Source organism: Myxocyprinus asiaticus, chromosome 44 (assembly GCF_019703515.2).
Source record: "Myxocyprinus asiaticus isolate MX2 ecotype Aquarium Trade chromosome 44, UBuf_Myxa_2, whole genome shotgun sequence".
Lineage (NCBI taxonomy): Eukaryota > Metazoa > Chordata > Actinopteri > Cypriniformes > Catostomidae > Myxocyprinus > Myxocyprinus asiaticus.
The window spans coordinates 13300203-13314156 of record NC_059387.1 but is presented as its reverse complement, the minus strand read 5'-3'; the positions used below and the strand labels follow the sequence as shown (position 1 = coordinate 13314156).

Here is a 13954-nt window from a genome sequence, read left to right as displayed (position 1 = left end):
AAAAAAAAAAACCATTCAGTGAGGGGCAGTTCTGTGGACTGAAATGCCTTGTTGATGAGAGAGGTCAACAGAGAATGGCTAGACTAGTTTGAACTGACAAAGTCTATGGTAACTCAGATAACCGCTCTGTACAATTGTGGTGAGAAGAATAGCACCTCAGAATACTATTTTGAGATGCGGGTTGGCACTGTTTTGGCGGCACAAGGAGGACCTACACAATAATAGGCAGGTGGTTTTAATGTTGTGGCTGATCAGTGTATACTGTATGTATATATATATATATATATATATATATATATATATATATATATATATATATATACACACACACACACGCATATGCAATTTTTTGACATCATATTTACTGATGGAATACATTAAATTTTTATGTTTTTAAAAGCTAAAATGTGACCAAAGTGATGAAAAACTACTGATAAAAAACATCAACTGAAAGAGAATTTCTTACATTTGTAAGCAAAGTGGACATAATTGAAATATACCAATATTTATTGGAATAAAATTGAGAGCATGTGAATCATAAGTAAATTGAACCATGATATCGTGATGTATCACAATATATCATATCGTGACATATGTATCATGATACGTATCGTTAGGTGCCTGGCAATACCTAGCCCTAGTACATTTGGTATTATTATGGGGATATTTAAATTCCATAATTGATGAAATGCATTTCCCCTACTTTTTAAATCTTTTTTGTCTGGAATAGTATAGTTTTGATTGTAAGCAAAGCTCTGGCTTGACCTTCATTTTCAGTGGGATAGCGGGTGAATGACCCCGTAGGTACAGATGGAGGGCTGTTTTTGGATGGCGGCCATCATATGTTAGTTGATGAGAGAGACAGGCGGTCAGTATGGTACAACTCAACTCAGACAGCAGAAATGTTAATGGAAATCTGCTGATGCCAGGTTGTGGATTTTTCTATTGTGAAATGGTGAAATGATTTCACCCGAAAAGTGCAATGACTGAACTCTGTTTGGAAAACTCAGTCTGAAAGTTTAGTCTTATCCCACCTTTGATTTCATTCTTTGTTGGTGATATTTCATTATAATTGGTTCTTTCAAGTCCCTTTAAGGCAAGTCAGCCCAATCAACGGCCATCTTGGCAACGCCTCTGGGCAGCTATTTTTTTTATGTTGGTAATAGGCATAAAAGTACGGCTCCTATCTACTTGAATGAGTAAAGCCCCACATCTCCAAAACTGTTTGTATTTGGACTGCAAAAAGTATCTGGACATTTTTGGATACTTAAGACACACTTAAAAATGTCTCAATGTCATTGCATTAGATATAAAATATTAAAACTGTGTGAAACAAGTGAATTAAAACAAGTGGCATCTACAAACAAATGATGCTCTCTCTCACTCTCTCTCTCTCTCTCTCTCACTCTTTCTTTATATATACACACACTGGCGGCAAAAAGTTTGGAATGATGTACAGATTTTGCTCTTATGGAAATAAATTGGTACTTTTATTGGTACTGGCATTCAACTGATCACAATTTTTAGTCAGGACATTAATAACATGAAAAATTACTATTACAATTTGAAAAAAAAATTCAGAACTTCTTAAACTACTTCAGAGTGTTCTCATCAAACAATCCTCCACGTGCAGCAATGACAGCTTTGCAGATCCTTGGCATTCTAGCTGTCAGTTTGTCCTGGTGCTCAGGTGACATTTCAACTTCCTGTAGCACTTGTCATAGATGTGGCTGTCTTGTAGGGCACTTCTCACACACCTTACAGTCTAGCTGATCCCACAAAACTCAATGGGTTAAGATCCATAACACTCTATTCCAATTATCTGTTGTCCAATGTCTGTGTTTCTTTGTCCACTCTAACCTTTTCTTTTTGTTTTTCTGTTTCATAAGTGGCTTTTTCTTTGCAATTCTTCCCATAATGCTTGCACCATTGAGTCTTCTCTTTACTGTTGTACATGAAACTGGTGTTGAGTGGGTAGAATTCAATGAAGCTGTCAGCTGAGGACATGTGAGGTGTTTATTTCTCAAACTAGAGACTCTGATGTACTTATTCTCTTGTTTAGTTGTACATCTGGGCCTTCCACACCTCTTTCTGTCCTTGTTAGAGCCAGTTGTCCTTTGTCTTTGAAGACTGTAGTGTACACCTTTGGATGCAATCAGTCAATGATTGACTGACGAGTTTCTAGAGAAAACTGTTTCTTTTTTGCCATTTTTGACCTAATATTGACCTTAAGACATGCCAGTCTATTGCATACTGTGGCAACGCAAAAACAAACACAAAGACAATGTTAGGCTTCATTTAACGAATCAAATAGCTTTCAACTGTGTTTGATATAATGGCAAGTGATTTTCTAGGATCAAATTAGCAATTTGGCATGATTACTCAAGGATAAGGTGTTGGAGTGATGGCTGCTGGAAATGGAGCCTGTCTAGATTTGATCAAAAATGACTTTTTCAAATAGTGATGGTGCTGTTTTTTACATCAGTAATGTCCTGACTATACTTTGTGATCAGTTGAATGACACTTTGGTGAATTAATATAACAATTTCCTTCCGAAACAGCAAAATCTGTACATTATTCCAAACTTTTGGCTGCCAGTGTGTGTGTGTGTGTGTGTATATATGTATATATATATATATATATATATATATATATATATATATATATATATAAAAAAAATTATATTGTATTTTTTTATTTTTTTCAGAACTAAGTTCACTTTTCTTTGCCATTTTTTTTTCTCTCGGTTTCTTTTAACCAACTGGTCTCAAGGTAATTTTAGTGGATGTATGAAGTCAGTTCCTCACAAGTTCACACAGGTGTCTTAGCAGAGGAACCACAGGTGTAGTTCATCACATTAACCATGGACATGTTCCACTAACTTTTGACAAACAGAAAGTGTCACAATACTTTTTGTCTTAGTTTTGAACAATACATCTATTGCTTCTAAAAGCTTGTTTTGTCAGTCTTTTGTTTTATTGGTAAAGGTTGAGGTTTGTCTCATTAAAAATGTGTCTTAATTATAAAACATTCATTTTATTTTTCTTATGCTTTTCAGCCTTACAATGCTACTGTCACCGATGCTCAAACCACACCTGTGCCACAGACGGTCTGTGCTACGTGTCCATCACCAAATCAGTCAGCGGCACCACGCAACAGAGCTTTTGCATCAGCGAGATCGAGCTGATCCCGCGCGACCGGCCCTTCGTTTGTGCACCCTCCACCAAGGAGGACACAGGGATTTACCCCATATGCTGTGACACAGACTTGTGCAACAAGAACCCTGACCTCACAACATTCCCAGGTAAGAATCAGTAGACTGGCATGCAGATCAGTGGTCAAACAATAGCTAATACTGAAATTTAAAGAGAGAAATGGCAGATGGGTAGTCGAGACAAAATGTGTCCATGGAGGTTTTTTAAATAATAATAAAAAAAATGACCAGCTACAAGATCTTAGGTTAAAATTGATGGGCACTTTTAGCACTGTGGACTTCTAGACAGTAAAATATTGTTAAAGCATTTTTTACAATGTCCAACAGGGTATGTATGCATCACAGGAGATTTTTGTATTTTATTCATTTATTTTTTTCTTAAAGTCATTGAAATTCCCACCACAGTGTAATTTCCAGCATATTTCAAATTCTGTATTGGGTTTAATAGTCATCCTTGGTGGAAATTACATTTTTAACATCTTTGAAATAAAATGGTTGAATCCTTTGTCTTGCTTAGGCTAATTTCATAGCTAACATTTTATGTATCCTAAATACACTCAATTGAATTATGTTTTCATACTTACAAATTAAAGCTTAATTGGATTTGATGCAACAAGAATACTCTGCTCATACGTGATATTTACCTTGATTTTTCTTTGTTTCCTTCAAACATCACTTCTCATATTTCATCCCAAGCATGCTTTTTACTGGCACTTTTGTCAACTTAGTTAACACGTTCTCTATCTTTTGAGAACTTTATTGGTGCAAAATTGTTTGTGTGATGAAATGATGGCACAACTGTGAGACTTTTTGAAATAGAGATGGAAATCATTTTCACACAATAATTGAAATGGTTTGTGTATAGTTCACTGTTTTATTTTTTACTTTTTTTTTTTTTTAAGATTATCATAGTTTTAAACATACTAATCTTATATGTATAATGTATTTTCATTGTTTAATATTTAAAGTTTGGGTCTGGGACAAGGCTAAAACAATTAAATCTATATATAACATACTTTTTTGGGAAAAAAAAAAAAAAGAAAAAAGGAAAATCACAAGTCAGTTTTAATGTATCTTTAATATTACAAAAACAAATAATGTATTAGTAAAAAAAAATAAAATAAATCAACCCCTGGAACATGAAATCGCTTGAAGTAAAAGAAACACCTTTATTTGAATGTATTTTGGTCCTGTAACTTGTCACCATTTCCATCTTTTTGAATCACCTTTTTGCCTTCATTAGTTCATTTTAAATGGTCCTGCAGTGTGACAAATTAATTTTTAAAAGTATTCCATGCAGTATCTCAATTAAATATGAGGTGGTTTAAGCAGCATGTAATAATTATAAAATAATTAGCAAAATGCTGTTTAAAGTAGTTTTAGATTCATTATAGCATGTCACACTGCAGGACGTCAACCTTTTAAAAGTGATTTGTGTCAATTTCCCAGATACAGTGGCCCCAAAAAGTATAGGTGCTTAAGCAACATTTAAAAAAATGTATAAATGTCTTTGCACTATATAACAAAATGTAAAACAAGTGGCATTTATTTTACAAAATTATCTTCAAAAAGTGAAGTTAGTTCTGAGGAAAGGTTTAGTATCTGTTTGGAAATGCCATTTGGTTTGATATTTTGTTATCTAATCATTAAATCAACGAAATTCATACATCAAGTGTGACGAAAGCGTCAAATATTTTCTGGGGTCACTGTATACAAAATTCACATAATTGCTAAAACTAAATTAACATTTTGCACTCATACACAGAAAAATGTGCATATATGTCCATCACTAATGTAGATACAGTGGGACAACTGGAATGTGACAACTTTTGTTTTGACTTTCAGGAGTGAATTTACTGTATATTTTTGCAGATCAATCTGTTAAAGGTCTGCTGATGAGTCGATGCTGAGTAACAATTAGTCAGGCTTGTTAATGTATACATCTTCCAATGACTGTGTATCTTTTTGTACAAGTTTGCTGGAAGATGTTGGATGTCACGTATAGCTTTATACATTAATACAAAAACACACTTGCTCCATTCAACAACCGAATGTGAATGCCTCCATGAGTCTGTGATTAAGTTATTATCTTGATGGTGTGGCAAAAAGCCTCATGTTCTGGCTGCTGCTCATAAATGGCTCTACAGCAAATCCCCAGCCCTCATTTGAGAAACCGAAAGAATAGTTCAAAGGAAACTATTACTGTAGCGGAAAGGGTGCGCTACCAAAAAAGTCATTCTTCGTCACTTTGACAGACCGGGCTGTAAATTTCCCCTAAGACATTTAAAGTAAAATCATGGAAGACTGACAAGCATGAGTTGGTTAAACTGTTATGTTCCATTTAATAATTTGGTCACAAAAAATCAGTGAACAGAAATCTGCCTCCTTTGTTTTATCTTAACTCCTCATATCGTGCTAGGGTGACTGTTTTAGTTGATTGTTTGCTCTAGATGAATTTCGGATGAAGACAACTCCGTGCTCAGCCAGAGACTTCCATGTAAACAAAGGAATGTCATTTGGAACAGATGGTCCCACCCGCGCTGTTTGGTGGTTTATTCAGCCTGTTGGGATCACCATATTTTTGCAAACCTTATTTTCTGTGAGTCAAACTGTCCTCTGCCTTCCTTCTGTTGGCAGTTTTGTTTTTCATCTAATTGGTTACACTTACGTTTCCCAAAAATTGTTAGCAATACCCACATGACATGAATCACATGGGCTTGTGATATTCTTGCAATGGAATGTCTGTCTGAAGTCTAGATGGTCAACTGTGGGAGCTTCTTTATTTTAAAAGTAAATAATGTCAGTGTAACTAGGCTTCACAGAAAATTACAAGCATGCAGAATTGAGCTTGACTAGTTTGTTTACTCAAAACCAGACACACATCGTCTGGCATTACTTGGTTAAAAAAAAAAAAGTAATTCACAGGGAGAACAAAGACTCATTATTTCTTCTCTCTATTTCTTCTTTGTGGCTCAGGTGACAGTATCATCCACCCAGATTCTAATGTAATGCTCTATTAGAAATCTTGCCAAATTTTCACAGTTATTAGAAACAAATGCATCTGTTTTATGCAAAGTAATTCCTTGTTACTTTAGGAATGGACTGTTCCCAATTCGTGGGCTTATAAACTTTTCTATGAAATGTAGTCAGCATCAATACTGAATGGCCGACTGAACCACAGCCGGAGAAAATAATAGTTTTGAGATTTTAAACTTCAGCAACTTAAACTAAAGCATTCAATTTGTTTATCTATATTTATGGTGTATAATAATGCATTGGCAATGTACACTTAAGTTTATCTTGTCAATAAAGATTGACATGAATCGATTCTGCCCATTTGATGTTACTATTAAAATAAAGTCCACTGGAAAGCGGCTGAAGAACTTCTTTTTAAAAAACAATTGTTTAAATTTTTTTTTTATCCCCTTTTCTCCCCAATTTGGCATGCCCAATTCCCACTGCTTACTAGGTCCTCGTGGTGACACGGTTACTCACCTCAGTCTGGGTGGCAGAGGACAAGTCTCAGTTGCCTCCGCTTCTGAGATAGTCAGTCCGCGCATCTTATCATGTGGCTCGCTGTGCATGACACCGCAGAGACTCCCAGCATGTGGAGGCTCATGCTATCCTCCGTGATCCACGCACAACTTACCACGTGCCCCATTGAGAGCGAGAACCACTAATCGCGACTATGAGGAGGTTACCCCATGTGACTCTACCTTCCCTAGCAACCGGGTCAATTTGGTTGCTTAGGAGACCTGGCAGGAGTCACTCAGCACACCCTAGATTCCAACTCGTGACTCCAGGGGTGGTAGTCAGCGTCAATACTCGCTGGTCTACCCAGGCCCCCGCTGAAGAACTTTTAATTACAGCATGTCCTGTTATTTAATGGCATGCATACATATACTTGTTTCAAATTTTAACAAACATATTAATACTGTAATTAAAATAAATTATGCAATTGCAGTTTCTTTGAGACAAATTATAAATGAAATATATTTGTGATTATATTTCAGTGTTTGTTTTTATGTACCATGATTAATCATGATTAGTCACAGAAAACTGTGCAATTAATTATTTTAAAAATGTAATCGTTTCACAGCTCTATTCTTAATTGTCTCCCACATACACTGCGATGCTCATCGGATCTACTAAAACAGTCAGTAGCAAGGTATCCGACCAATTTGCGATTATAATTTACTGGGAATATCTTAAAAACTATTTGCGAATAAAGCAGCATTGCTATATTGATGATTTTCTTTGAGCGAATTATGTATTCACATTATTTGTTGAGGCAAAGTCACATGACTTTTTTGATGTACTTCTGTATTCCTAAATAAATTCTATAGGAGTTTGTGTTTCCATTGTAGTTGGATTGCGCATTTCTTAACAAATAAAACATGTATCCACCTCAAGCGAGTGTATACGTTTTAAAAAAAAAAAAAAACAATTTATGTGCATTTTGGAAACTTTATCTTGGTGTTTCCATCCAGCATTTTTTTATTAAATGGCCCAAAATTTGCATAACCATATGTGAATGGAAATGCAGCTATTGTTCAGAAACCATCATGAAGATAATAGATCCTTTGAAAGAACAAATGAAGTTAATGGCACCAGCTAACTTGCATCCATTTGGCTAGTGATTGAATGGCTGATTTGCTGCTTTCTCAAGTTTTCAAAGATACTGCACTACTAATACAATAAATAATGAATTATAAGCAAAATAATTTCCTTTTTTTCTTGTGCAGTCTGGTCTCTCTCATGTATTTTTCAAGGAAGCTCAATCAAAATCTGTACAAATCACCATAATAAATCTGTAACATTTAATTACAGATATTAATTAACTAACATTATGAAACTGATAGTTCAGTCTCTAAAATCTGATTGGATGAGCTACACGTTAAGCAGTATTAAATAAAGCAGTAAAACACTCATGGCCACATGTTACCATGATTTTACCATGGTTAGGGGGGGATAAAGAGTACCCTTTATCCGTGGCAAAATCACTGACACACTCACCCTCTTGTTGCTTATCACTTATTTAATAATGCTTAACGGATCGGTAGTTCATGTATGTTCAAATGTGAATGTAGGAAAATGTTTAATCAAAGTTTAATGAAGTATAATGTGTTGCAAACAATTTCTCTCTCTCCATTTTTCTCCTGATGTTTCCTAACTATCTTATTGTTTTCTCACACAGTGCCAACACAGAAGCCTCCAGCGTTGGGGCCCGTGGCCTTTGCAGCCCTGATCGCAGGTCCCGTGTGTGTGGTGTGCTTCATGATGGTTACCGTTTTCTACATCTGCCATAGCCGTTCAGTCATCCACCACCGCGTGCCTAACGAGGAAGATCCCTCCATGGACCACCCCTTCATTACAGTGGGAACCACGCTCAAAGACCTCATCTATGACATGACCACATCGGGTTCAGGCTCTGGTACGTCACAGTCATTTTATGCCATATGCAATGTCTGTGTAATCAGTCTCGCACCAAGCTAATGAGTATGTCGGATATCAAATCTGTCTCATCTTTACGCCTATTTTTCCATTTCACGCAGTTTCAGAAATCGCATAGCTATTCAATCATAAGACCAAGTATGTATGTCCTTCGAGAAGGCTATCAATCCAATCTCTCTAACAAACCTTACATATGCAAGATGCAACATGACCAAGTGTAAATGCGTTGTTCAAGCCACATACTTTAACTTCCAAACAGTACTGTGTCACATACTCCTCCCAAACAGAACTATATTAATATATGGAAGTTTGGGAGCCCAAAGACAACAAATAAAATGCTACTGCCTTTGGGACTGTAGCTGTCAAAGCAGTTTTAATATTTTTTGCTGCTTCCTCTTTTTAGTTTTTATGAGCCACATAAAAATTTCACTGGCCAACATTAGCATCATCACGGAAATAAACTTTGTAAGGGATAATCTACAGTCAGTTGGTCATCATCACAAAATAAACCCTGACAGGGAGCAGATTATCTTGCTTAGAGATCGCAGAGTCTGCAGAAACAGCTGAATTCTACCTTTGACTTCATATTGTGAAAATGACCGTCTGACTGCTCATTATCCCACTTTTTACAAGACTACTTTCCAAATAAATAAATGCACATGAAATTTTGATTTGAGATGAAATTACATAATATTATTATGTAAAAGGAAAGAAATTGCGTAGTCTCCAGAAACAGCTAAATTCCACCTCCAGTCTAATTTTATATGCGAAAATGAAAGAGTGACTGCTCATTATCTCACTTCTTACAAGACTACTTGACAAATAAAATTAATAAATGGAAATAAAATATTGATTTAGCTTACTTGTAAAGATCACTGAGTGAAATGAGATGTAGGAAAGATGACTCTCAATACCCGGGCTGGTGAAATATCGCTTTATGCCTAGATGTGCGGCCATTATTCAGAAATATCAGGCTGCTGGATGCTGCCATTGACCAGTCAGAATCGAGTACTCCAGAGTATGCATATAGACATTATTCACAATAGCGCCATTTTTTATTTTTCACGGGAATGAAAACGAGGCTGTGAGGGATAGACTTACCATCTCTTTAATGGTACGTACATTATAAAGCTGTATAATGCTCCTAGATTCCATCTGATTTTCCACAACTCATGCTGTCTGGAGTTTTTTTGTCTAATGAATGTTCTTGGAAAGATATTTTTTCAATGTTTTGTCTGTGGAACAATCCAAAAAACTGCAGTACAGTCCATTGAAGAGACTGTAAATCTATCCCTCACAGCCTCATTGTCATTCTCATAAAAATCTGATTTATAAGTTATATTTTATATAAGTAAATGGAATGTGCATACCCAATCAGATAGCAGTTCGAATGATAAAGATGCATCAAGTGAATAAGTGCAAATAGGGCCGTCTGATTCACAGGAAACTTTTCAGGAGATTCCTGTTATTCTTCTTTATTTACCCATTTTTCACTCAATATAATTACCTGTTTGTCTTTCTAAACACCTGCCTCCTATGATGTGTGCATGCCACCATGTATGTTTACGTCTGATTTTCTGCTTGGCTCTTTGTTGTCTGTTTTGAGAATCTTTTTCTCTCTCATCCTCCCTCCTTTGTGTGTGTGTGACTTGTTTAAAAAAAAAAAATGGGTGGGGGAGGGGGCATAGGGCTTGGTGACGTCAGTCGAAAAGTTTAGTTGTTGCAAGATTTATTTCTTTTTCTCTTCAGAATATCATGAACTGATGTTCACAAAATGTCTAGGAACATGCATTACAAAAAAGGAATGCTAGTTGATTTCACGTTGACTTTAAACCGAAAGGAGAAAGTATTTTTAACTTCAAATAAATTGCTCAGTTCACTTTTAAAGGAGGCCTTAGGTTTAAAGAATAGGTTTAAATAGGTTCTTTAATTAGGTTTAAAGAACGTATTTTATTCCAATTCCTGTTAACCTATTTCTTAATGCATTTCAGCAGTCTGGTGTCTGTTAGACATCCTCAGCCACATTTGATTGAGTCTGTTGGTCTGGCTTAGTGTAGCGCCTCTAACATGTCTTACTGTATCTGTCTGTGTCTGGATCTCTTGCATGACATAACCTCACCAGTGAGTCACGTTGTACACATCATTTTTTTTCTCTGTCTTCCTCTGTTGGTTGTGTCTGTACCCCACATATCTGTCCCACGACACTGCTCTCAGTCTCTGCAGTTCTCCGCCTGTCTGCCTGACCTTGCCATACCTGTCATAGGCAAATTGAATCAGTGATTGGAAGCATATATAACCGAGAAGGTCAAGAGATAGTCAGCCCACACACATTCTCCCACTACTTCTTTACTGTTTTCATTATTTTTCACGGTTTCCATGGAATTTACTGAATTGCCATTCAAAGAAATTCATCACAGTCCCACAACAAAGGAATTTTGTTAGTCTGACACAAATTTTGCGACAAACGTAAAAAATTACGTTTGAGGTTTCCATGATGTGAGTTGCTTCATGCTTCATGTAGTTTGGCTCCATTTTGAAGACTTTGGGGTAAATTAGAGTCTTCTGGGAAATTAAGTTCTTTCACCATGTTCCATAGAGGCTAATAAAATTTAAATAAATGCAATAAAAAAATGTATATACTGTAGATGTCAATTGAGAAATTGATTATTAATAACATCTAATGTAGGGCCAATGAAATCCATAATATTTTCTGAATTTCATGTTATATGTTTTACTTACATTTTATGCTGTTTTGTGCTCAAAATATCACACTTGGCCATATTGCAATTTGATTTAATTGTCAAATTGTAATTTATTTCATCCCAAAATTCTGTGATTTACTCTTAATTTTTATGACTCAGTTCAGCGACTTTGTCTGTGTTTTCATATGGCCCTTTGTTGAAATATGTTTCCAGAATATGTTTGTGTGATAAGTGTGTACGATTACATGTTTATGCATAGTTCATACTGAAAAATTAGATGTATTACTAAAATGAAAAACTATAAAACTAAATTGAATTCCATTCTATTTGAATTCTACTTTCTTAAATTCAAGTTTGAATTGCATTTCTGCATCTTGTTTGCTACCTCAATTCAAATTCAATTGACTTTCAGGAACTGGATTGGAATTTAAAAGGATTTTTCAGTTGATTTCTACATGGCCACAACCCTGATTCTAAGAATGGGGTTTCTGGTTTGAATAATTGTACAGGACTTAATAAGTGCAGCATCTGGTGTTAGTATTAGCCCTTATGTACTCATGCATCCTTTCACCCTGCCTGCTCTGAATATCCCAGCCATGCAAAGGCCGAAATGATCAAGTTCTTCTCTGAGAGATTATCGCATGGATCGGTAAGCTTTTAGTGGCATTGTTGCTGTTGGCCGAATACCGATTAGCTCATACCAACCCCATACGTTGCCTCCATGGCCTCTTACCATTTCCATACAGAATGCATGCACCATTTGGCTCCTAATGGCCTGCCCTTCTATTTTTGAAGTGCCACTAGTCCTTTGAGTCCGTCCCTGAAGGCATAAGTGTAGAATGACTCACCGTAATGTTGCTAGAGAACATAAACCTTGAGATTGTCCATAGAGGTTAATCGGTTTTGATTTGTTTCTCTTCAATTCCTACACGCACACACATCTCCTCTGGCATTCCTTTCCATCTCTGCTTTTTTCAGCCTTTTTAATTGACAGGGACAGTCAACAGCAGAAGTTGGACAACAATAGTGAGATTCAAACCTGCCTCTCCCTTTTGAGCGCCACAGCTCATACACATGCTGCAGCACCTGCACCATCTCAATCTGCTTTCAATTGTTTTTCAATAATTAAGATTTCCCCTCTCACTGTACTAATGTGACATAGACTTGTCGATAATTTGGATGCTCTGCTATAATTCCAAATATTCTATTCTTGTTGGAGTCTCAGCTGGTCATTTCACTGGTATGAATGAATGTGTTGCCTGTGCTGCACTTGACTCTGAATTAATTCAGACACTTAACCAATTTAGTTGATTTCCTCTCATGACACCATAGCATCTGATCTAAATGAGGTCTTAAATACTTAATGCCACTGTTTTCTGCACAATTTAATGCCAGTGTTCACTGTGAAGTCTACTACCCCATGGAGAAACCATTTTCTATTTAAGCCGAGATGTGAGCTTGCAATTAGAAAACAATTTGATGAGAGCAAGATTGGGCTCTGCAAAAAATGGGCAATAAATAGACTGCACAACTTTCAGTTGCACTCTGTTTGCTGGTTGCATGCAAGAACGAACATACGAATCAAATCAAAAAATCAAATCAAATCACTTTTATTGTCACACAACCATATACACAAGTGCAATAGTGTGTGAAATTCTTGGGTGCAGTTCCGAGTAACATAGCAGTCGTGACAGTGATGAGACATATACCAGTTTACAATAAACATCAGATTTACACAGCACAATTTAAAATCTAATATACACATAATAACACACAACACAATATACAAATAATAACATACAATGTACATTATACAATACACACAATATAGAATACACATTATACAATAAAAAAAAATAGTATATATAGTATATATAAAATGTACAGTAGGTTGTATTGTAATGTATTGACATTCAGGCTGTCGGTTGATAGTCAGTTGCCAGTGTGTTGTTAAGAGAATATAATTTATGACAGTCCAGTGTGAGATAATAAGATTAATAAAGTGCAGTGCTGATGTATATTGATCGTGAGAGATCAAGAGTTCAAAAGTCTGATTGCTTGGGGGAAGAAGCTGTCATGAAATCGGCTGGTGCGGGTCCTGATGCTGCGATACCGTCAGCCTGATGGTAGCAGTGAGAGCAGCCCATGGCTCGGGTGGCTGGAGTCTCTGATGATCCTCTGAGCTTTTTTCACACACCACCTGGTATATATGTCCTGGAGGGAGGGAAGCTCACCTCCGATGATGTGTCTGGCAGTTCGCACCACCCTTTGCAGGGCTTTGCGGTTGTGGGCGGTGCTATTGCCGCACCAGGCGGAGATGCAGCCAGTCAGGATGCTCTCTACAGTGCTGGCGTAGAACCGTGTGAGGATGTGGCTGTTCATTCCAAACTTCCTCAGCCGTCTCGGGAAGAAGAGGCGCTGATGAGCCTTCTTCACAACGGCCTCAGTGTGGACGGACCATGTGAGTTAACAGTGATGTGGACACCCAGGAACTTGAAGCTGCTGACTCTCTCCATTGGTGCTCCATTGATGGTGATGGGGCTGTGTTCTCTTTCTCTTCTCCTGAAGTCCACCACAAGCTCCT

General features: G+C 36.7%; 1 protein-coding gene across 1 annotated transcript in view; it reads left to right on the top strand.

Annotated features, from left to right (window-relative positions):
• The window catches only part of LOC127434733 (TGF-beta receptor type-1-like), an 81049-nt gene that overhangs the window by 47073 nt on the left and 20022 nt on the right, over positions 1-13954 (top strand). Inside the window, exons 2-3 of the mRNA XM_051687677.1 lie at positions 3059-3304; positions 8412-8648. Of these exons, the coding sequence (XP_051543637.1) occupies positions 3059-3304; positions 8412-8648 (483 nt within the window). The remainder of the gene's footprint in view (positions 1-3058; positions 3305-8411; positions 8649-13954) is intronic.